This window comes from Meriones unguiculatus, chromosome 7 (genome assembly GCF_030254825.1).
Source record: "Meriones unguiculatus strain TT.TT164.6M chromosome 7, Bangor_MerUng_6.1, whole genome shotgun sequence".
Classification (NCBI taxonomy): Eukaryota; Metazoa; Chordata; class Mammalia; order Rodentia; family Muridae; genus Meriones; species Meriones unguiculatus.
In genome coordinates, this window is record NC_083355.1 from 15,366,356 (window position 1) to 15,390,753 (window position 24,398).

The window sequence follows — 24,398 nt, forward strand, 5'->3', positions numbered from 1 at the left end:
ACATGTTCCGAAGCCATCTAGCCAGCTCTTGACAAATTTTGAGACTAGATACTAAGTGCTTTTTTAAGTTTATTTATTTTTATTTTATGTACATTGGTGTTTGAATGCATGTATGTCTATGTGAAAGTGCCTGATCCCTGGGAACAGGCGTTACAGACAGTTTTAAGTTGCTGTGTGGGTGCTGGGAATTGAATGCCAGGTCCTGGAAGAGCACTCAGTGCTCTTAACCACTGAGCCATCTCTCCAGCCTGATTTTAAATGCTTTTTAACACATACACACGCTCATGCACACACAGTGAGAAGTGGGGTAACGGATTTGTTAATTATATGTAGTTTGAGTATCTACAATGTTTATCAAAACATGTTGTACACTTTAAGTATATAAATCTTGATATCATTTAAAACATAATTTTTTTAGTTAGGAAAAGGGCTGGATTGGATTGTTGTGTGCTGTAGGAAACTTGATGGTTAAGGATATGCCTTTTTGTAGTATTATTTCTACCCACTTACATGAATAAATAGGATCTCAGGAATTTTCATCTAGAACATATTTTTAGAAGACCTCACCCTGGGGACTGCAGAGATGGCTGTTCTTTCAGAGGACCCAAGTTCAATTCCCAGTACCTACATGATAGCTAACAATCATCCATTTTGTTTGTAGTTTCAGGGGATTCAGTGTCCTTTTCTGACCTGCTCAGACACCAGCCATAGACATCCATGCGGGCAAAACCCCCCACACATTTAAAAAAAAAAGACCATGCCCCATCTAATTTGCTGTGCTGTATGATATAGTATGTATCTGTGGAGAATCTATAAATTACATTATAGTCTCCTTTGAAAGATCCAACCCTTATTTCAAAGCAGAATGCTGATCTTCATCCATCCCAGCAGGGTTCTAAGGGGGCATTTTTAGGCCTGAAATCATTAAGGCTTATGGCACTCAGAGAACCATGATTTTAAGCAGTAAAATTATAGTTTAGGGCAATGGGCAAAAGACCAGATTAGGAGTTGGAGCCTCAAGCCCACCCTGTCTGTGGTTAACTGTCTGTGGTGCCTTGGGCAAGTCTCTTCACCCCTGTGGGCCTGGATTTCTTTTCCTGTGCAGTAAGAGGGTTGGGGAGGTGATCTTTTGGTCCTTTCATCTCAAAAATTATATGTCTCAGGAGCGTAAGCATTCTGCTGTTTGATCTCTTGTGTGGATGATTAAGCCAATCCAGTTAACTAAAGAGAGGAAAATGTTGCTGTGGACTTAGTTGCTAGTATATTTCAGACCTGCAGATTCTGCTGGGGTCTGGTCAGGTGTTGGAACCAGAGTGTTTCGTGCTGTTTAACTTTTATCATTATGCTTGGCAACATCTGGCAAGTGTAGGTGGCAATTATGTCATAAATACAGTTGTTTGTAGATAATTTAGATTTAACTGGAGTGCATTCTCTTTGACCTCTTCCCTTTCCACTCCCTCTGCCCCAAGGAATCTCTAAGGAAGTGTAAAGATCGAAATTGACAGTTTCAGATTATTATCAGGACTGAAAATTTTGCTGTGTAATTGAGACTTATTTTCTCTTTGGGGTTGCCACATGAGAATTAATAATAGGTTAAACTGTACATGAGTATCCATATTCAAGAGGAGTTTGGCTTTTTAGAAGTATGGCTCGGGTGCATCCTACAAATTTGTAGTCTAATCAGCAGTTGTTAGTCTAGATTGAGGTGGTTCTCTATCAGGATAAATAAACCTGGCATATTTCTTAATTGTTACAAGATCTAAATTGCAGTTATTTCTCTTTAGCAACAACAACGAAAAACAATGGCCACACCTGCATGCCAAGGCTCAGCTGCTAAGTGATTCTGCTAAGTTACCTTGGGTTTTTGTTGTTGTATCTATAAAATGAGTGATTTGGCCTAGCTCTCCAATACTTCTCACAGCACCTTGGGGATTTGATAAAACCCTAAGATCAAGGCTATGTTTTCTGGTCCATGATGTGGTAGAGGGTTTCCTGAAGCACTTTTCTTACAGAGTGTATTTTCTTCTCCAGCATGGCAAAAGGACTACAAAGACTAGCAAAACTGCAAGTAACTGAACGTGGACTGAGCCTTGGGCCCTGCAACAAGCTCGTGGGATACAGTCACATGTTGTGAAAGCAGCCACCTTTGTGCTCAGGAATAAAGTGGACTTAGGAAGCACCATTTATCAGGTTTCTCCGGTTAGCAGAGGGATAGCCTGAGCTGAAAAGTTGTAACTGTCTTGGGTAGTGGTTAATTACACCACACCCTAAAGTTGCCACAAATGCTAATTTAACTCTCTCAGCTGCTTCTGTGGAAACCACACAGTATGTTCAGTTAGGCCTTGCCCCTACCTCCCAGCTAAGACACCTGACTCCCATCCAAAGCAAATGTCATTGTTACCTTTACTGACACTTTATCAGGAAATGTAACAGTCAATGGGCTGGCTAGAAGGAACTGAATGGTTGATGGGTTATTGCTGACAACACAGGTAAACTCAGCTTGACAGAATTTGGAACAATTGTTCCAAATCCTTAAAACTGGACATGAGGAAACTAGAGTCTCTTGCCATCACCAGTGATCTGATTCTGCACTGTTTTTGCTATCAGATCAGATGTGTGAATGAGATGAGTTAAAGAACAGCGTTTGATTCAAACAAGTGTTTTAGTGTCTAGTTCAGCAGGCCTTTACTTAAGACAGACCTTTTACTTGAGAACTTAGCCCATGCTCCTGGGCTGTGCAGGAGGCTCTCTGTGGGCCATGTGGGCTTTCTTTGGCATAGAAAGGGCTTGTACTCTTACCATACACTGGTTTCTGTCTCAACCTGCTGTTGTGAATTCTTTTTTTTTTTTTTAAAGACAGAGTCGTTCTGTGTAGCCTTGACTGACCTATAACTCTGTAGACCAGGCTAACCTCAAACTGACAGAGAGCCTCTTGCCTCTGCCTCCCAGGGCTGGGATTAAAGGTATGTGCCACCTCACCTGGCATATTTTTTTAAAGTATTTTACTTATTGTTACTTGTATGTGTATGAATGATGTTTGGGCGAGTGTATGGAGGTCAGAAGACAACTTGTAGGAATTGGTTCTTTTCTTCTACCGAGTGGGTCCTAGAGATCAAACTCCGGCCATCCGGCTCCAGTGTCGGGTGCTTGTACTTGTTGAGCCATCTCCCTTCCCTAGGATTGTGAATTCTTGATGGCTTTTTGGCCTTTGTTGGGCACAGTCTCTTACCATGTGATTAAATGACAAAATGATGGAGTTCTGCTGAGTACTTTTATAAAGCAAGCAGACTCTCCAAATGCAGGCGTTGTTTGCATTTAGAGGAGGTAGTTTTGGGCAAGCAGAATTGTGGATACAAATGTTCTTCAGAATTAATGCCTATCAAGGTCCTCTGTTATAAGATACTACTCTGAGGAACTTCCTTTGACATGCTGTACAGGCGTTTTGTTTGTTTGTTCATGTGTTTGTTTATTTAGAGCACACAGGACTGGAGTCTGTGGTGGCACGCCAGAAAAATTTCTGACAATCTCTAAAATTAGTGAATCCGGGCCAGACAGTGGTGAAACACGCGTTTAATCCCAGCACTTGGGAGGAAAAGGCAGGCAGATCTCAAGGACAGCCTGAATTCAAGGACAGCCTGGTCTACAGAATGAGTTCCAGGACAGCCAGGGCTATACAGAGAAACCCTGTCTAAAAAAAAAAAAAAAAAAAAAATCAGTGAGTCCATGCTGCAAATTTCTTTTTTTAATGGAAAATATTTATTTTACATGCATGTGTGAATGCTTGCACGTGCATATGTGCACCACATGTATGCCTGCTACCTGAGGGTGTGGGATCCTCTGGAACTGGAGTTAGAGGTGGTGGTAAGCCACCGTGTGGGTGCTGGGATCTTAACCTGAGTCCTCCACAAGAGCAATCTTTCCAGCATCTCATCCTGTAATTTTTAGCCACTTAGATCCAGGAGAATAATCCAGTCTGAAGTCGGGCAAGGTGGTGTGCACCTATCAGCCCAGCTAGTCTGGAGCTGAGAGGAAGAATTACGTGAATCTACCTTGAGGTGGTGAAATGGCTCAGTTGTTAGCTGTCTGTAATGTTAGTCCCAGGGAATCTAACACCCTCTTCTAGCCCCTGCATGTACGTGGTATACAGACATACATGCAGACAAAATGCCCATACACATAAAAGAAGTATAAATATATATATTTTTTTGTTTTTTCGAGACAGGGTTTCTCTGTGTAGCCCTGGATGTCCTGGAACTTACTCGGTAGACCAGGCTGACTTCGAGCCAGAGACCCCCCGCCTCTGCACTGAGAGTGCTAGGGTTAAAGATGTGCTCCACCACTTCCTGGCTATAAAGCTTAAAAACATTCTTAATTAATTTATATTTTGCTTATTTTTTTGTTTTATTTTGTTTGAGACAGGGTTTCTCTGTGTAGCCCTGGCTGTCTTGGAACTTGCTTATAGAGCAGACTGACCTAGAACTCAGAGATCTGCCTGCCTCCCCAGTGCTGCAATTAAAGGCCTATACCGTTTTGCCCAGCTTAAATTTATTTATCTTTATTTTATGTAAATAAAGCACATTAGTGTGTCTGTATGACGGTGTCAGATCCTCTGGAACAGGTGTTAATAGACAGTTGTGAGCTGCTCTGTGGGTGCTGGGGATTGAACCGGGTCCTTTGGAAGAGCAGACAGTGCTTCAACTGCTGAACCATCTCTCTAGCAACTAAAAACTTTTTTTTAAAGACAAGTTGTGATACTATAACAAGACTTCGTGTAAGATAGCCCATTTGTTCTTCGTGTTCTTGACCTCTGCTTTGTCGTCCACCACATGCTGTCTCTCCGTGCTGCATCAGCATGCAAGGTCGTGTCTTGCTCCCCTTTGGAAAATACCTTCCTACTTCGAAGCATTATTGCTAGAGCTAATAATTATAAGCTCTCATTCTTTAGCACATTCTAATTCACTTGAAATTAATTCTTTTTCATTTAGAGACATGTAGATCTAAATTGCTGTCAAGAGTTTATATGCTCAAATTGGGTAGTAAAATAAAACACTTTGGAAACCTTGTCTCACTGGCCTACCCATTTCATGTCTTTCCTGTAACACTGTACATGCATTCATTAGTGAACCGAAATGGGCTCTTTGTTTTTTTCCATTTGTTTAGATGCTATAGAGTCTCATGTACCTTGTTTGGCCTTGAACTTCCTTAGTAACCAAGGATAACCTTGAATTCCAGATCCTTTGGCCTCTATTGCCCAGGTACTGGGATTATAGGCATTCATTACTGTCTGGTTTATGTGGTATTATGGATCCAACACAGGGTTTCACATATGCTGGAGAAGCACTTTACCAACGGGGCTATTTCCCAGCCCGCCAATGAACTCATTTTTAAAAGAAAATTATTTATGTGTATGGGTGTTTTACCTGAATGTATATCTGTATACCACTTGTGTGCCTGGTGCCCTTACAGGCCAGGAGAGAGAGTCAGATCCCCTGGAACTGAAGTTGTGGATGTTTGTTAGCCACCATGTGGGTGCTGGGAATTAGACCTATATTCCCGGGAAGAGCAGTCTGTTCTTTCTTAACCATTGAGCCATCTCTCCAGCCCCACAAATGAGCTCTAAGTCCTTTGCATTCACTTCACCTCTGGAACAAGCCAACTAGTAGATTTAAACCCTGGAAAGGAATCTTTTCACTGCAGAAGGCAGCTTGATTGTTTGTGGCTGGTTGTAGGTTTCAAGAGAGGGAAGAGACGGAGGGAGGGAGATTGACTCTTTGTGGTGTGTGTGTGTATGTTTTGAGGAAGCATGGAGAGGAGGAGACGGGAGAATCCCTGGGGCTTGATGGCCATCCAGTGTAACTAAATATGTGGGCTTCAGGTTCAGTGAGAGGCCAAGAATACGGTGGTGGCCCGCCTCTAATCTCACTACTTTAAGGCAGAGGTAGGTGGATTCCTGTGAGTTTGAGGCCTGCCTATTCTTTTTCTTCTTCTTTTTTTCTTTCCTTTTCTTTTTTTTTTTAAAGACAGGGTTTCTCTGTGTAGCCCTGGCTGTCCTGGAACTCAGTCTGTAGACCAGGCTGTCCTGGAACTCACAGAGATCCACCTGCCTCTGCCTCCCAAATGCTGGGATTAAAGTTGTGCACCACCACTGCCTGGCTGAATCCTGTTTTGTTTTGTTTTAATGTAGAAAGAAACTGAGAAGGACACCTCACATCAACTTCTGGCTTCCACATATATGTCCACACACATGTGTGCACACAAATGCATACATATGCACACACATGCACACACACATTGATAAGCCTTTGTTAAAGGCTTCCATTTGTTTTTATGCTCTCACATGCCTACCTGCCCACTGGGTCCCTGACTCTTCACTGGCAACTTTTTCAAATAAAGTTATTTCAAGGAGCGTTTTAGAAAAGTTGTTTTTAACCTTGAACATAAGGCATTAAACTGGATGTGATAGTACATGTCTGTAATTTCAGCTCCAGGAAGCTGAGGCAGAAAGATTGAGAGTTCAATGTTAGCCTCATCTAGACCCTGAATCAATCTCAAAAACAGGGAAGGGGAGAAAGGAAGATGATATAATATATATCGTGTGCGTGTGTGTTGTACATACATACATGCATGCATACGTACATACACGAATAAGCTAGTGTAAGATAGGCTGAGTTGAGAGCACGGAACTATCACGTGATTGCACCGTGCTTTATACTCCTCTGCATGAGCAGTTGGGGGTTAGTAAGTGCAGAGATAGTGGTGCTTCGTGCAGTGGCGAAGCTGCTAGACTTTGTCATCAGAACGCTGAGAGCAGGACTCGGCTGGCCTTTGCACGGGGTAAGGTGGCTTGTTGAAGTGCATACTGATCGGAGTTATAGTGAGGATCCTCCTACTGCTGAAGGCCAGGAAGAAAATATGCTGGCTTAAAAGAGGTACAACTTGGACGTGATTAATTTACATGCCATGTACAAAATAGTGGGTCTTAGCCAGGCATGGTGTCGCATGCCTTTAATCCCATCACTCAAGAGGCATTAGAAAAAAAAAAGTGTTTTTCTGGGGAGTTTTATAAATGGAACAGCAATCGCAGACCTCTTTTATACTCCAGACTCCTAAGTGGGGCAAAGCATAGATCACTTTAAAGGCTGGGAATTTCCAAAGCGCTTTTTGGTCACCTTGTATTCGAGGGGCTGGTCAGGCAGAGCCTGATGTCTTTGAAAACAAGTGGATGTTCAGTTTTAGGGTAGGCTAAAATACCTGCTCCTCTTATTCTTGCCCACTACAGGTTTCCTTATTGGCCGCTTTCTAGAAGCCATCTTCAAGCTACTGGTGTATACGTGTTAGTTTTAAACATCAGTTAGTTTCCAGATAGCATAAAGCAGATGTAGGTTTGACCTTTTTTCCATTTTCAAGCCCTCTGGAAACTAGCGTGTATAGCCATAAGGTCTGTTCCTGTTTTTCATCTGTTGTAGAAAAAAAAAGTACTAAAGGCTGAAATGGCTAGGCAAAGGTAATGGATAAGTTCATTATCATGAAGCAGTGCTTTTCAGTGTTTGGGTACAAGTAGTTCTCGGTGGTGATCAGTATCACAAAAGGCATCTAAGAATATATCTAATTCATGTTAGTTATAGCAGCTATATTTAGAGGTAGGTATTTTTGTCTTTTTTTTTTTTTTTTATGATGACGGTCTGGGAGACTGGCTCATAGAATGTTTCCCTAGTAACATGAAGCCCTAGGTTTTATCTCTAGTACCACATAAACCAGGGATGGTGGAGGCAGGATGATTATTGGCTATATAGAGAGTTCAAAGCCAGCCTGTCTCAAAGGGAGGGATAAATTTTGCTTGAGGTTTTGAAACACCAGGAAATTTCTAATACATACTTATCTTATGAGACTATGACAGGCCACATAAAAAGACCCTGTCTCAAGGATGGGGGAGGGAGAGAGAATATGAGAATGAATTATAATGGCTCCCCAGAGCCAAATTGGATCAGTTAAGAACAGAACCTGCCAAACTTGGCTGGAGTTGTGAGGTTACTGTGGACTTGTAACTGGCTGCTGTAGCCCAGTTACTAGCCCAACTTCTCTGCAAACCTCATTGTTTAGAGAGTTTTAGCTAGTTGTGTGAAGAGGACTTTTATTTCGGTTCACCAGCCAACCACAGACAATTGCTTTTCCTGTGTTTCCAAGATACTCAAACAAGGTAGGTGGTTTTCCTCTTCACACTGGTAGCAAAGGAACTCTGATGTTTGGGTGTTTTTGTTTATTTATTTATATATATGAGTGGTCTGTTTCTATGCACATCAGAGGGGGGCACCAGATCCCATTATGGATGGTTGGGAGCCACCATGTGGTTACTGGAAACTGAACTCAGAACCTCTGAGCAGCCAGTTCTCTTAACAGTTGAGCATTTCTTCAGCCCCATCAAGTGTCTTATGTTCTACTACTGTGATGAGCTAGCTGGGCATTTTCTGTGCTTCAGTAATAGTGCCAGAGCTCTTACTCTTGCATGCTCACCATCTAACTGGGAGACTTCTGCCTCTCTAGACCTTTGCTCCTTTTGGTGACTACTAAGACTCAAAGGTGGCAGAGTTGCCTGATAATCCTGAAACTGAAAGTGTGCTCCATGGATTTGGGTGCTCACATAAGTGCGGTTAAGTGCTTCTCTCTCACCTGCAGACTCGTGTGTTTTCTTTCTAGTTTATGAAAAATTTGTTGTAAATTACATGATCATATTATTAAAAATTCAGGAGAAAATACTAGTGCTATAATATTGTAATATCTTTATTTTTTTCTCTGTTGTTGTTTTTTTGTTTGTTTGGCTTGGTTTGGTTTTTGAGACAGGGTTTCTCTATGTAGCCTTGCCTATCCTGGATCTCACGCTGTAGACCAAGGCTTGGTGGCAAAACCCCTTACTTCCTGAGCCATCCCCTCAGCACTTGGTTTTTAAATTTGTGTTTGTTGATGTGTATGAGTGTTTCGTGTGAGCATTATGTGTGTATACTACATAGGTACCTGGTGCCCACAAAGGCCATAAAAGAACACTGGATCCCTTGGGACTCGTTACAGAAGGCAGAAAGCTGCTACTTGGGTTCTAGGAACTGCACCTTGGTCCTCTGCAAGAGCAGTGCTTTTTTTTTTTTTTTTTCTTTCTTTTTTCATTTTCCAAGACAGGGTTTCTCTGTGTAGCCTTGGCTGTCCTGGACTCCCTCTGTGGACCAGGCTGGCCTTGAACTCTTAACTGTTAAGATCCGCAATGGGTCTACCTCCAGAGTGCTGGGATTACAGCTGGGCACCGCCCGCAGCAAGCACTCTTAAGTGTGAGCCATCTCTTAAGGCCCAGCACTCTCTTTTTTAAATAGTGGTCCAGGGGTATGGACTACTTGGTACAAGTAGCAGAAACCTAATTTCGGCAAATTTACCTAATTGTAATTTGTTTTACAGATGGCTGCTCTTCTGTCTTTGAGCTGAGTTTCTCCTCAGGCTTCCTTTTGTCTCTGTGGCATCCAGCTTTTCCATATGGTTAAACACAAAAACGTTTCCAACTCTGTAATTTTCTACTTGTGCCACCTAGAAGGACTCGGTTCCTGCATGGGTTCCAAGACTGGTTTTACAAGATGGTTGGGTTGTTCCTGTGGTAACTGTTTGCTCTGGGCCCTGTGGTTTTCTCATGCCAGGGGGTGGGCAGGTCCACTTATAGCTTGTCACCCTCTGAACCCTGTGAGCTAAAATGATTTCAGCCATTCCCAAACACTGACCTTTGGATCCTCAGCTAGGACAGGGACCACCACTCTTAAGGCTTCTATGGTTTCCCTCTTAGTTTTATTTCTGGGTTCCTCGGGTAGAATTAAAAGCCGGCTTTTCTTCCTCAGACTCCAGGCCATGCGTAGATAACAGGTCCAGTTGGCAGCATTAGAGTTTGCTCTTTGTCCACTTCCATGAAGAAGGCTGGGCCATATCAAAGTAAGGGCTGCACCTCCTGTTCTCCAGGTCAGCATTCCAGGGGATGGAAGAGCCAAGTTTTGGCAGCTGCTCCAGCATCACCCCCACTGGGTGCTGCCAGTGGATCTCCTTAGGAAAAGGAATGCAGGGCTGGAGTTCTTGTCTGCCATCTCAGGACACCCTAAAGAGAACCATCAGGCCCTGGCTCCCATTCATAAATAACTGCTCAACCTCCCCCCCTCCCCCGACAGCTTTCTCTGTATAACTGCCCTGCCTGTCCTGGAACTTGTTTTGTAGACCAGGCTGGCCTAGAACTCACAGAGTTCTGCCTGCCTTTGCCTCCTGAGTGAATCCTTTTGTTTTTAACATGAAAAGACAGCTAAACTCATATTCCAAAAAAGAGTGCTTATACCAAAATTCAAATGTTACAGTTAAGCAAGCATAGCTGACCTGCTTAAATGCAAGACCACCCCCATACACATACATATTAGAACTAGGTAATTTGTGAGATAGTCTAGTGACAAAGAAAAAGAAAAGTCTATTACAGAAGTGTGGCGTCTCAACGGGGCAGTGTTATCTAGGAAACTATCAACTGTCAAACACATTTTTGTGGGTACATGTGACGGCTCCTATGGAAACACTGTAGTGAGGGTATAGATTCTAACAAAGCCAGAGGACACACAGACAGAACTTCTTCAGAAACACAGTGGACACCAAGGTTTGGGTTCTGTAATTTTTCACTAAATAATAGATATGAGCATTTTTCTGTGTCACAGATTTCTCTTAAGGTCTGTGTTAATACATATGTAACATTTGTTGTTGAGCTATGTCTCAGTTTGTTTCAGTTTTTAGAATATTAGAAATTTGAAGCCATATAGTCTAAGTATGAATTACCTTTATGCTTTCCCATAGGGCTATTTGAGGGGAGGAAGGGACCAAGTGTATGTGTGAGTGTGTGTGTGTGTTTTGGGGGGAAATAAGGGAAACTGATATGAGCAAAATACAATGTTACGCATGTATGAAAATGACAAAGAAACCTGTTAATTTAATAAATATTCTTTAAATAAATTATTTTTAAGAAAGCTTATACTAACATTTCTCTCTACTAGCAATGGATGATGAAGATAATTTTCACAGTCTTTCGATGTGAAATTATAGGTATCAGTATGTGCATGTGAATGCAGGTCTCTGTGGAGTGCAAAGGCATAGATTCCTCTGTAGCTGGAGTTACAGGCAGTTGGGAGCTGCCCAAGGTGGGTGCTAAGAACCGAACTCAGGGCCTTCACAAGAGCAGTAGGTGGTCTTAACTGCTGGACTCCTTTTTAGATTTTTTTTTAATCTAATTTTTCACTACTGGGAATTGACCTTGGGGCTTTATACAACTGCAGTGCCATTGAGCTATGTTCTCAGCCCTAAAATATCGTTTTAGCATTTTTATCTTGGAGGGTGAAGAAATGGCTCAGTGGTTAAGAGCACTGTCTACTTCTGCAGAACACCCAAGCTGGGATCTCAGCACCCAAATGGCAATTCACAGCCCTAGGTGACTGCATTTCCAGGGTTCTATGCCCTCTGTTGGCCTCTGCAGACGCCAGACACCCATGTGGTACTTTACATACTTGATAGGCAAAGCACGTCTACAAATAATTTTTTTTAATTTAAAAATAAGATAATTATAAGCTATTATTATTAGTTTTTTGAGACAGGATCCTGTTATGTAGCCCAAGCTGATCTTTTACTCATAATCCTCTTGCCTTTTCCTCTAAAGTGCTGGGACCATAGGCATGAACCACCACACCTGGCCCTCCAGTTTCAAAATTTGTTGAATAAAAGAGAGACTTTAAATGATATTTTTATTGTGAAGAAAAATTTGGAGTTAGACTTTTTATCAATTTCCTCAATAACAGTAGCTTCAATTTATATGATTATAAATTAATATTGGAATCTTGATATTTTTTTAAGTAAACTGCTCTTTGAAAAAAGATTTTTTTAAGCCAGGTGCAGTGGCGCATGCTTGTAACCCAGCACTTGGGGAGGCAAAGGCAGGCCAATTTCTGTAATTCAAGGCCAGTTTGGTCTACAGATTCGAGTCTAGGACAGCCAAGGCTACACAGAAAAGCCCTGTCTTGGGGGGGGGGGGGAGTCTCCTGGCATGAGAAGTAGTTGTTACTCTTTTCTAGTATGGATTCTTAAAAGATGCCAGGGAGTTACAGAGTAAAAGAGACCCAAGAAAAGGAAGCCAGAGATCTGACCAAACTGCCCCTCTTCATTTTAGGGGAAGTTCCCCATGGATTGTTTCAGAATTTTTTGTCATTAGATTGACCTGTTGGTCTGTGGGAAGGATCAACACTTAGGATAAAGCAACTCGGCTCTTGTCTGGAGATGTGCTCTCGTATGAGAACATAGGCCTTCGTATGTTTTCTTTTTCCCTTCCTTCCTTCCTTCCTTCCTTCCTTCCTTCCTTCCTCCCTCCCTCCCTCCCTCCCTTCCTCCCTCCCTCCCTCCTTTCCTCCCTGCCTCCCTCCCTCCTTCTTTCCTTCCTTCCTTCTTCCTTTTTTGCTCGTTTGTTTTTTTAAAACAGGGTTTTTCTGTGTAGCCTTGGCTATTCTGGACTTGCTTTGTAGACCAGGCTGGCCTGGAACTCACAGAGACTCAGCCCCCTGAGTGCTGGGATTAAAGGCGTGTGCCACCACAGCCAGCAACCTCGGTTTCTTCATCTGGAAGATGGATGGCCATATGAAGGATGATTTTGAGGGCAGGAGTTTGTGATTATATATGCCCAGGGTGAAGGAGAGGATTGACAACAAGATACTCTCTCTCTCTCTCGTTGCAGAGTTTTGCAAGTGCCAGCACAGTAACACTGCCTGAAACCTTGTTGTTTGTTTCAACCCTGGATGGAAGCTTGCATGCTGTCAGCAAGAGGACGGGCTCCATCAAGTGGACTTTAAAAGAAGGTAATTTGGATTGTCCCTGAGTGACACAGAAACTTGCTTAGCCGCTGCCAAATAAACATATGCCAACAGAAAATAGTTTTATGTTATTTAATAAAATAAGAAAGGAGAATGTGCTAAAGAGAGGAAAAGGACGTCTGCTCAGAGGGTGAGTTTACAGCCTGAACTGTTATGACTCCAGTGAATGCAGCAGACGAAGAAGCTATCTTATCTCTAATGCTCCATTGCTTCTGTCCTGACTCTGAGTTTGAATAGCTGTAGGCTTTTCTATTAATAGTTCTGGCTGCTTGGGCTTTCTAAAGACCTGCTGCATTGATTTGTTAAGTTCTAATGATTAGAGTCTTCTAATCATAATTGCAGAAGATATCGTCTCAACAATTCAAATTACTCTCTTGCTTCTTATAGAGCCTGAAATAACCAGGGCCTGTAAGATTGGACATTCACCCAACTTAACCAGCCATGTTATCTGAACTGTTGAAACAAGGCTTGTTTCTCATTTATCTTTCATGTTCCATCTTGCGATCTATCGTTCCCTTCTAGTGGTGGGGCGCTCTACAGCTGGAGAATTCATCCTACTTAATTTCCGGAGTGATTGTCCCAGACAAAGCCATGCACATCTCAAATTCAGGGATTTTTTTGTGTCCTCTGTTATTATGTTCATTATTAATTCTTATTTGGTCTTAATTCAGGTCCAACTGGTGTGTTTTCTTTCATCATTTCTTCATGTCTTATTATTTTCATGAGCACAGCATTAATTTCCCTTTGTTAAGCAGTCTTCCAGATGGAAAAATATTGTCATCCGTCAGAAGGTCACACATCATTCTGTCAGTACTGCAACAAATCTGCTTCCCATCATAGTCTAGGGCAGCTCAAATACTACCAGCATCCTCCCTCACATGTTTGGGCCCTGAATGGAGCAGCAGAACTTTAAGGCAATCAAAGAGCCAGGACTATGAGAAGTGAGTGCCCAAAGATGGTTCTTAGTGCCATCTTTGTATTGCAGGTTCTGAGAACCCACGTGTATGGTCTCTACTTCACAGTTAAGCCTTTCAGTGTTTTAAGATGAAAGCAGATTTTTTTTTTTTTAATTTCAAAAATGAGAATCAACAAGTCACAAAGGAATGAAATATTTTGGCCATAGAATATTGGGGCCTGTCCTTCCACTTAGTGCTTCAGGGGAAGACATCTTTGCTACTCAAGCCACCCTGTTCTTTCCCCTGCTCAGTGCACACAGGTCATTCTTTTATGTGTAGCCTTTGTTGTGCCCAGCACAGCTGGAGCTTGTCTTGTCTGTTACTTACTCAAACACATCAGTCTGTCTTTCCTTGTAACTTAGAGATATAATGAAAAAACAGAGGTAGATTCTTTCATTTAATGTGTATTAAGAGAACCTTAGCCTGGGAAAGATACTGTATGGGACATTAAGTAAAAAAAAAAAAAGGTGTGGGAGATACTTTGTCCTCAGGGCACTGATAGTGTGAAGGGAGCAAAGACAGCTTCAGTGTAGAACGAGGGTCTGTAACTGCTGAAAGAAGGGTATGGCAATGCGCCATGAACTGCATCCATCTGGGCAGAGGGTATTTACTAGTAAAGTGATCGTTTCGGAGGTGGGGTGTAGCTCTGTATGTGGGAGGTTGGGGTTTCATTTGGGATGGAGGCCTGACCCCCCCCCAAAAAAAAAAGAGAGAGAGAGAGAGACTTGCAGGGCTTGGGGAAAGGACTGGTGCATGCGGCACACTAGAGGTAGAGAGTAAGAGGGCCACCGGGTATGTTGAGCCTGATTGATTAACCAGGAAATTGGAGCATTTAGCATATTTGAACAGGTGAGTGACTCATCAAATGTTTAACTTTTGAATTAATCCAGCAGTAGCCTGTGTAAGAAAACTAGAGACAGGAAAGCAACCTCAAAACAGAGTAGGGAAGAAAACTACCCATAGATAGATCACTGATACCTACGAATTTCAGAGAGGATTTTTAAAAAACATTATTTATTTTTTTATTCATTTATTTATGTTTTTTTTGGGACAGAGTTTCTCTGTGTAGCTCCTGGCTATTCTGAACTTGTTCTGTAGAACAGACTGGCCTTGAACCCACACAGATCCATCTGCCTCTGCCTCCCAAGTGCTGGGATTAAAGGTGTGTGCCACCACCACCTAGCAGAGAGGAACTGTTAAATGACACTCAAAGAATGTATTAATAATACTTAAAATCTAATCATTTAAAGTAACATCTACCTTGTTGTAGATCTCATTGCTAAAAATGAACTGAGGAGGGGTTGTTTTGTTTTTGTTTGAGACAGGGCCTCCTGTAGTCTAGGCTGTCCTCAAACTCCATGTGTAGCTAACGGTGACCCAGAACACTTGATTTGCTGTCTGTACCTTCCAAGTGACAGGAGTATAGATGTAGATCACCAAGCCCAGTAGCACCACATTTTAAAATTAAATTAAGGCCTGGATAGCAGTAGCTTCAATTTATGTTTCTGTATAATGATGGTAACATATTGATACTATGAGTTGAAAATATAATTTTAATCTTATGGTTAAATATTTCAAAATTGGCATATCTAAACTATTAATATACAACTATATTATGAATTTATAGACTTCATGTACCAGTTCATAAGAACTGTTAAAGACCCTGAAGATAACATCGAGGGAATAAAACAGGAGAAAAACTCTCTTGCTTGAACTCAAAGTTACAAGTCTAGTAGAAACACAGACAGGAAAAAAGTTAATGGTGAAAAGAACTGTGAAGAAAAACAGAGCAGGAAAGCAGATTGGCACAGGGCTGGGGTAGGGTTGAGGGACTGCACTTTTCAACAGGTCCCATAGAGAGCACAGGGAGACAAGAGCTTTTTGTAGTGAGAAAGTACGATGGGGTGTTACTGTTTGAGTTTGGGATTATCTCCCACAGTCTCATGTCCACAGCTGGAAGTAAGCTGCTGAGGATGAGCCCTGAGGGTTAGCGCTGGACCTTGCTTCTTCACTGGTCAACATGGTGTTACCAGCAGCCTCCCATTTCACTCGCATGGACTAAGTTTCTCCTTCCGTCATGCCTTCCCATGGTGGACTGTATTCTCTAAATCATAAGCTAAGAGGTGGAGAGATGACTCAGTGGTCAAGAGCACTGGCTACTCTTCCACAGGGTCTGGGTTTGGTTCCCAGCACCCAAATGGTGATTTAGTCATCTGTAGTTCTAGTTCTAACAGATCTAGCATTCTTTTCTGGCTTCCACAGCACCAGGCATGCCATGGTACATAAAGTAAAATGAGGCAAAACAAAACCAATCCTGGGAACCAAAATAAATCTCTTCCCCCTTAAGGTACTGCTGTCTGGTATTCTGTCACAGCAATGAGAAAAGTAACTGAAATACAGGGTGAGGGTTAGAGTTTCCTCGATTGAAGAGCACTGGAATGTATGTTGTGGCAGGAGCGGAGCATGTGAGGGAAAGTGAACTTGGATAGATGTAGGAACCAAAGAGGATGTAAGGGACCCTGTTCTGCCTTCATATGATTTATTATAAAGGTACCATTTGCTTTCAGAAACAAAATTTATAGACAGTGACTTACATTGTTTTACAATTAGTAATCTAAAACTGAGTAACAGGAAAGTTAACTTTTAAAATTGAATTAGGATTTTGTTATACAGCCTAGGATGGCCTCAATTTTGTGATCCTTCCCACTTTAGACTCTGTAGTACCGATATTATAAACACATAATACCTTGTTCAGAAAAGTAATTTTTAATAACATACAGAGTTTACCCTGTAAATACTTCGCCAAGCATCTACGAGAGACACTCTGCCTGTGAGTAAATGCTGGGTTTGTTAATAGAGATGAAGATACCAACAGAGCCATGGGGATGGACTTCATGGTAACGTTCCACAGAAAAGAAGCACAGTCCTGACTTGACACATAAAGCAGGTATAATCTGATAAAATTCAGTATATTATATCATACAAAATATACTTTTGTGCCTATGTGTAAAGCAGATTGTGAGCTTAGGTAATTACTAAAGGTTTTTGTCCTGTGTGGGTGTCTGGCAAATCAGAGCAGTGTGTCTGGTGTTCAAGACTACTTAATGGCTTAGAGTGGTGGCGCAAAACTTTAATCCCAGAACTTGGGAGGCAGAGGCAGGCAGATCTCTGAGTTCAAGGCCAGCCTGGGCTACTTAGTGAGTTCCAGGACAGCCAGGATATGTCTCATAAACAATCTCTGGCTCCCAAATCCCTATGGCCATCAGAAAATGTGCTCACAGATTTCTGAGCACTCCCTAGTAAATTGTGTCTCTTTACCCAAAAAAGAGTGCCAGAGCAGGCCTGGTGGCCAGTGGAAGGACATTGAAAGAAATGGAAGAATCCAAGCAGAGTAGAGACATGCCTGGGTATTACAGATAGAATGTGCCCTTGCCAATTCTAGAGTTTGGATGGATCCTTAAGCTCCAGTGTAGTGGTGTGTGACTGTGGCGCTTTACAAATAGCACTAGGATGAGACCCCACCTTGTGTTAGTACCCTTATGAGAAGAGGGGAGACCTTTGTATCTTTGTGTCTGTCATGTGAGGGTGCAATGAGAAAATGTCTCTAGCCGTGAAGAGACTCCTCCACAAGACTCTAGCTCTATTGGCACCCGATCTCAGAATTCCAGCCTCCAGAACTAGGAAAAATAACTGTCGGTTGCTTAAGTCCCCCAGTCTGTGATGTTTTTTGATCAAGCGAACTAGGGTAATTGGTTTCCTCCAGTTTGAGGATGAGCAGGTGCTGTGTTGAGTGAGCGTGAACTGGTGAGGCTAGGAAGACGTTGGGCTGTTCAGCAGCAGTGGACTGCAGATGTACACACAAGGGAGAATCCTAGCTGGGGCCTGGGACAGTTGAGTGGATGGGAGAAACCTGTGAGCGCAGGCTCAGCCTTTTACCCAGCAAACTAATGTTCTTCAGAGTATATATCTGGGATTTTCTGTGATTCCATTTCATGGTTTCCTAACTGTTTACTTACTTTTTTTTAGGGGCCAAAAATCTAAAAATATTTTTCCCCAATTGCCACACTGGTTTTTGGCAGGTACAGTTGCTCTCAACCAAACACATGTTGCTATTCCCAGAAATAGAGGTCTCTTGTGCCAAAGTGGGGAATTGTACCTCGTAGAAAAAATGAGGCTTGCTTGTTTTTGGCTCTAAGGTGCATTGTGACGTTTGCTTTAGGTGTAGTCTTCCCAAGTCTGGTTTTGTGCCGCAGCAACCTCCATTTGGCTCTGAAATCTCCCCAGTGATCAATAAGGCTTGTGTATGTTCCCACTTCTACACCTTGAGACCAGATGCCAACTGCTGTGCTTCTGACGCTGCTGCTGCTGCTGCTGCTGCTGCTGCTGCTGCTACTAGTGGTAGTTAGTGGTGGTTGGTAGTGTGGAGGTGGTGGCCGTGACAGTGGTGCTGGTGGTGGCGGCGGCGGTGGCAGCAGCAGCACACTCCTTTAATTCCAGCACTCTGGTTGCAGAGGCAGGCAGAGTTCAAGGCCAGCCTGGTGTACAGAGTGAGTTCCAGTACAGTTAGAGCTACACAGAGAAACCGTGTCTCAAACCAACCAACCAAACAACCAAACAAAAACCCCACAGCTCGAGTTGGCCCTGCTGCAGTTTAATGGACTCTTTAATATTCCTGAGACTGGCTTGGGGCCCCTTGTTCTCTCCATGAAACACTCGTTGCTGCTGCTCTTTGACACCCAGTTCTTCATCACCTCACAGTTCTTCTTTAGTAGCCCAATCATATTTCCTCCCTCTCTTTTCCAGTAATGGTGGGTACAAAGGACTGGGTCCAATTTAGAATCATTCTAAGCATATGGCTCCTCTTCCAGCCAGATGGCCCCTGGTGTCCTGTGAGTGGTTAATACTGGAGATTCTCACAGGGGTTAGAACAAAACTACTTAATTGCAATTTGAAGACAGACTTATACAACCACATGAATTTCCTTTTCTAAATGGATGCTTCTTAGTCTTCCTACGCTGATAGCCGTGCCCTGAGTCTAAAAAAGAGTGATGTTCTCTGCCGTCCCCTTACTGTTCAGCTGGTCTGATGATCAGGTCCTGTTGTGCAGATTCAGGAAGTACCTTCCAAATCTGCTTGTCACTCCTCTCAGTCCCCAGTTCCAAGTCATAGCCAGGCTTGTGGCATCCACCTTCTAGATTTCTGTGGCAGTCTGCTGACTGTCATCCTCATTCCTCACTGTCTCTTGCTTGCAATAGCCTCTCATTTGCCTGTCATACTGCCATCAGATTCACCCCCCCATGCACACTCTAGTTAGACTACAGCACAGCTGCGCCTGAAAGACAGTTGTGCTGCCTCCAGTGCTTACCACCAGTATCCATGTAGATGGTGTCACCTGTGCACAAAGAGAAGAAAGGGAGCATGAGCATCCTTGGTGGGCTTTTTAGTTATGGCTGCTGTGCCATGGGCATGCTCTTACCCGTGTGTGTGTGTATAGTGGTCAGATGTTGACATCAAGGTGTCTTCCTCAGTCATTTCTCTACCTTCTGAACATGAATCTTACTAGTTAGGCAGGACTGGCTCATGGCCAACAAGCCCCTGGAGTCCATCTGTTTCTGACCCCTGCCCTTCCCCAGTGCTGAGGTTATAGGCACTTAATGCCAAGCCCAGCTTTTTCATGGGCCCAGTATTTTAATTTTTTAAGTATGTGGTATGCTTGTGTATGTGGGCGTAGGTGCATGTGTAGATGTGTGTGGAGGCCAGAGAGCGATACTGGGTGTCTTTCTCAATGGGCCTCTGATTATTTACTCATACAGGATCTCAGTGAACCTGGTACTTGCAAGTTTAGCTAATCTAGCTACCCAGCTTGCCCTGTGAGTTCCCTGTTTCTGCTCCCGACATGGGATTATAGCAGGCTTTTTAATATGGGTGCCGTGATCCAAACAGTACTCCTCACCCTTGCACGGCAAGTGCTGTATCCACACAGCCATCTCCCTAGCCCTGGGTTTTTACTTTTTAATATGAAAGACTTTGGGAGAAGTGGGACATACTGGGGGACAAAATCCTGGACCTTGTGCTTGTTGGCTAAGTACCCTACCACTGTGCTAAATCGCTAGCCCCATATGAAATGTTTTAAACATTTTCAACACAAAGGCACTCCTCAGTGTACCCCGTGTCCTCACCTCAGCTTCCAGTGCAGCTCATGGACACCCTTGTTCGCTTTGTACCTGACTCACTTCCCTCCCTGGTGGGAGACAATTCAAAACGCACCGTTTCACGTTGGGCTTTTCTCTTGTCCTCTTGTCAGCAAGTCCCTACCAGCAGATCTGGGCTTCTATGCGTATTCTTAGCCATGTGGTTGGTGTGTATCGAAGCACATTATGATTGTGGAATCGTATGGATAAAATGCCTCTTTTTGCCCGAAACTGCAACCTGTTCCTAGTTGCCTTTGGGTGTCTGTGGCTTGATGTCACCTCCCTTTCACCCCATTGCATCTGTTCAGTTATGGGCATCCCAGAAGGCACTTAGGTGTGCAGTGTTTTCAGTTCCCTCATGACACCTAGATTGAGTTATTTCTGCTGAGATGAGGGTGAGTAAGAATATAGAGTTTGGCTGCTCCAGGTTTGGGCCATTTTCCTCATTATTTGGATATGTCACATGATTGTCCTTGTCCAACATCACACTGTGGTGACCACTAATTTTCTACAGAGACAACTTTTTCTGTCCTTTCCCAGTAGTGGTAAGATTTAGACCATGAAGACCTTTTGATTAGACATTTAGACTTTGAGGGCCTTTAAAACTTTCTACTTTACAGTATAAACCTGGCTACTTTAAAGAGAGTAAGGTTTAGATTAGTTATGCACCTTTCCTCTGGGGAAAAATACTTCCCTAATTAGGTTGGTTGAGTGCATGAAATTTAGTTTTGAGTTGAGGAAAACATGACTGTTTCTTGCAGCATTTTCTATCAGAGCATAGTCTTAGAACAGCAAGTTCGTTCCCGAGGAGACGGCAGTTGTTCACTGCACTCAGACCGTCCCCTTGTTTCCTTGCTGTCTTGTCTGCTGGATTAGAGTCTCCACGTCACCTTTTGCACATTTCTTTCTTGTACTTTATTTGGTCAGGACTCCATTTTGCTGGTCTCTCATCCATCTCACAATAGCTTAGGCCTGATTTAATTGAGCTGTTGCATCCCTGGTTGTATCCTTCCCCCCAACTTTTGCTATTCCTTCTCCTGCTTTGTCCTTCATCTGTACTCTGATGTCTGCTTGCCTACTCATCTCGCTTTCATAGGACTGCATCACACTTCTCTTCATCCCAGAAGCTTCTAGTTTGGTCCTAGAGTTTGGTACTTTCTTGTCTGTTGTGGCTCTGCTAGCAGTCTTACTCACGTTTTCCTGTCATTCTCATGCTGTGGGCCTGCTTTCTCTATGAAGGTATGGTGTGTGTTTGTGTGTGCGCATGTGTGTGTGTCTGTGTTGAATATTTCAGCTCACACCTAGGAGAGCCTGTGGCATGTGGTACATACTGTAGAACTGTTGTATACCATAGATAATCATTTCACAAGCCAGTGTCTTTCCTTTATCCCATAAAGCACTTAGCAGAACTAAGCGGATAGTAGATGCCCAGTATTTGGTTTTGAGATTCAGGTGATAGATCTTAACAGATTATTGCTAGTAGTTGGATTTCTGTCCTTCTGAGAAAGAAAAAGAAAGAGGGACAAAGAAAGGAGTGAGGGAAGGAAGAGTAAGTGCGTGTGGGTGCAGGGAGGGTGCAAAGCACTTGGGGCGTCACCTCTGTTCTAAATTGTCTTTAAATGCCTTTTGAAAGACCAGTCCAAAACATTTCAAATCATTTGGAGAGATGTGCTTAGAAGGGTGTCTGACCAAATGCCATAACGTCTAGTTTGTTCTGGAGAAGTCTGTGGTCAGAGAGGAAGCTGGTTTCAGTGGTGATATGTGGGGCCTGTTCGAGGTTGGAAGGTGAGGGCACAGGAGGGCGGGCAGTACAGCCTGTGCCTCACCCGTGTGTGTCTAGATTCCCTGGAGGAGTGGGGTGTTCTGGACATTTTGGTGCTCAGCTGGGAAGAGAATGGTCCCTCGGGGCTCTTTGAGCAGCAGTAAAGGGAGCAATGCCTTCGCAAAGGTCCTCTGTCAAAGGGTTCTTACTTCTTTCCATGGGAAGAGGTCTGCCCACAGCCACCCCAGAGAAAGCGCTTCATCCTCAACTGCATTTGAAACCGTTGATTTCATGTTGACTGACTTCATTAAAGCCCTTTTCTATTTAGCTGACTTGTGTTGTTCCCCACTCCCCACCCCCCCTACAGTATGGCAGTCCAACCAGCCAGTGCTAGGGAAGTCTGGATGGGGGTTGGGGTGTCTCTGGCATGCAGTTGCCCTGGGGAACTGGAGGAGCCTACCTCCAGAGTGTCTTACAGGTGAGCTGGGGATAAGAAAGCCTTTGTTTCCAGCCTGTAGGAAAGGGTTTCCTGAAATAGCTTACTTTTTAGCCTTTTTTGTTTTTGTTTTTAATGTTTTCATTTTAGAAAAGTTTTTTATATATGCAGGGGTAAAGGGAACAATATTAAGAGGGCGTCATGTAGCCAGCACCCAGCTACAGTGATGGTCAACACGTAACAGTCTGTCCCTCTCCTCCTCTTATTTCAAAGCAAGTGCCACATCATCTTATCCATAAATTTAAGTGATTTTTAAGTGGATGAATAAACAATACCACAGTTCCTGGGCCACTGCTTTTAACTTGTATTACGTAGGTGTTCATGTGGGATTATCCTTTCCATTAGAAAAATTTGGCTGCATTCTACCTGTAGTGTTGTCTGTCATAAGTTACTGATTGCCTTTCATTCTACACAATTCGTTGTTCACTGTATATTAAGGGGGAAAAGGCCTGGGCAGCAGCCACTCAGAGGCTCACTCTCTGGTCAGCCAGTAGTTAATATGTGTGTTTTTTCTATTTGCTGTGTATATTTCCCATCAAACAAAATAAGTAGACCCTGGCCCAAAATACTTGGAATTCAGTGCAATCCTTGAATAGTTGATACCAGGGAAGCAGCAACATGAAACAAAGTAGTTGTCCCTTGAGAAACACAGGCAGTACATCATGAATATGGACCAGGTACATCCGGCAGATGGTGTGTTTCTTGTTCTCTGGAGAAAGGCTGTTTGAATGGAGACGGAAGAGTGAGCTGACTTCGATGGAGGTGAACACACACTAACGTCAAAGCCCAAGATGAGTTTAGGAACGTTAACTTGTGCAAGACATCAGAGAGAAGTGGGCCTGTAGTGACAAATATGAAACCCAGGCTTGAAGTTGATAGATAGTTTTAATCTCAGGTTATGCTACATTCACTTTAATGGTTCTATATATTTGTGAAGCTGAGTTTTTGGCAGATGCTATGACGAAATTCAAATACCACATGACAGTCTATGTTAAATGGTAATGAGGGTGGCTGCAACCATTTTATTATAAGGTTTGAAAATTGTATAGGACTTGACAGCTACATACATTCAGTAGTAAGTAATTATGATTAAAAATGAAACTTTAAGTTTTTTTTTTTTTTTTGCCCCATAGCATCTCAGCTATTAGACCCTAAATACTAAGTTTCTCAGTCTTACTACTCTAGAAACGGGACATGGAAGTGCTATAAACATGTTTATAAATAATAAGTTAAGTACTTAAATACTTTTTAAGAACACTGGCTGCTCTTCCAAAGATCCTGAGTTCAATTCCCAGCAACCACATGGTGGCTCATAACCATCTGTAGTGAGATATAGCACCCTCTTCTGGCATGCAGGCAGAATGCTATATAAATAACAAATAAGTAAGTCTTTTTAAAAAAGTCTAGTTATAAGAGTTGGTTATAAGAGTTTGTCTAATTTAAAGAAAATACTTAAATACCAAATTTCTTAGACCCATCTACTCAAGAAATGGGACTGTTAGAAATTTCTTTAGAGCAATTGCTGAGACATGAAAGTGCTATAAACATGTAGGATGAGGAACTGACTTAACCCACAGCAGTAGAAGGCGTTTGGTATATGGAGAAGGTGTCACTAGAGGAGTTTAGGCGAGAGGAGACACACGGATTCCTTTGTCAAGCCCTCTTGGGTAGCAAGTAGAATGTGGGTCTGATAGCCAGAGAAACTGAACTGGGGAGCTGGAGTGATGTTCTCTCTGTCTCTCTGTCTCTCTATCTCTCTGTGTCTCTCTTTCTCCTTTTTTTAAACAGGGTTTCTCCATGTAGCTCTGGCTGTCCTGGAACTCACTCTATAGACTAGGCTGGCTTTGAACTCAGACTGGCCGGCCTCTGCTTCCCAAGTGCTTAAAGGCATGTGCTACCACTGCCTGGCAACTCTCTCTCTTTTCTAAGGTGATAGATGAAAAGGAGGTAAGTTCCAAAAAAATATTTAGTAAATCAGATTTACAAAACTTGGGATCTAATTGAATGGAAATATTAAGAGAAAGTAATATTAAAGACAAGAATGTTTTTAGATTACGTGACTGGTTAGTGCAGAGATAGATACTAGTCCCT

General features: G+C 42.8%; 1 protein-coding gene across 1 annotated transcript in view; it reads left to right on the forward strand.

Moving 5' to 3' along the window:
* Positions 1-24,398, forward strand: part of Ern1 (endoplasmic reticulum to nucleus signaling 1) — a 96,534-nt gene that overhangs the window by 18,817 nt on the left and 53,319 nt on the right. The window contains exon 2 of the mRNA XM_021634283.2: positions 12,767-12,887. Within this exon, the coding sequence (XP_021489958.1) occupies positions 12,767-12,887 (121 nt within the window). The remainder of the gene's footprint in view (positions 1-12,766; positions 12,888-24,398) is intronic.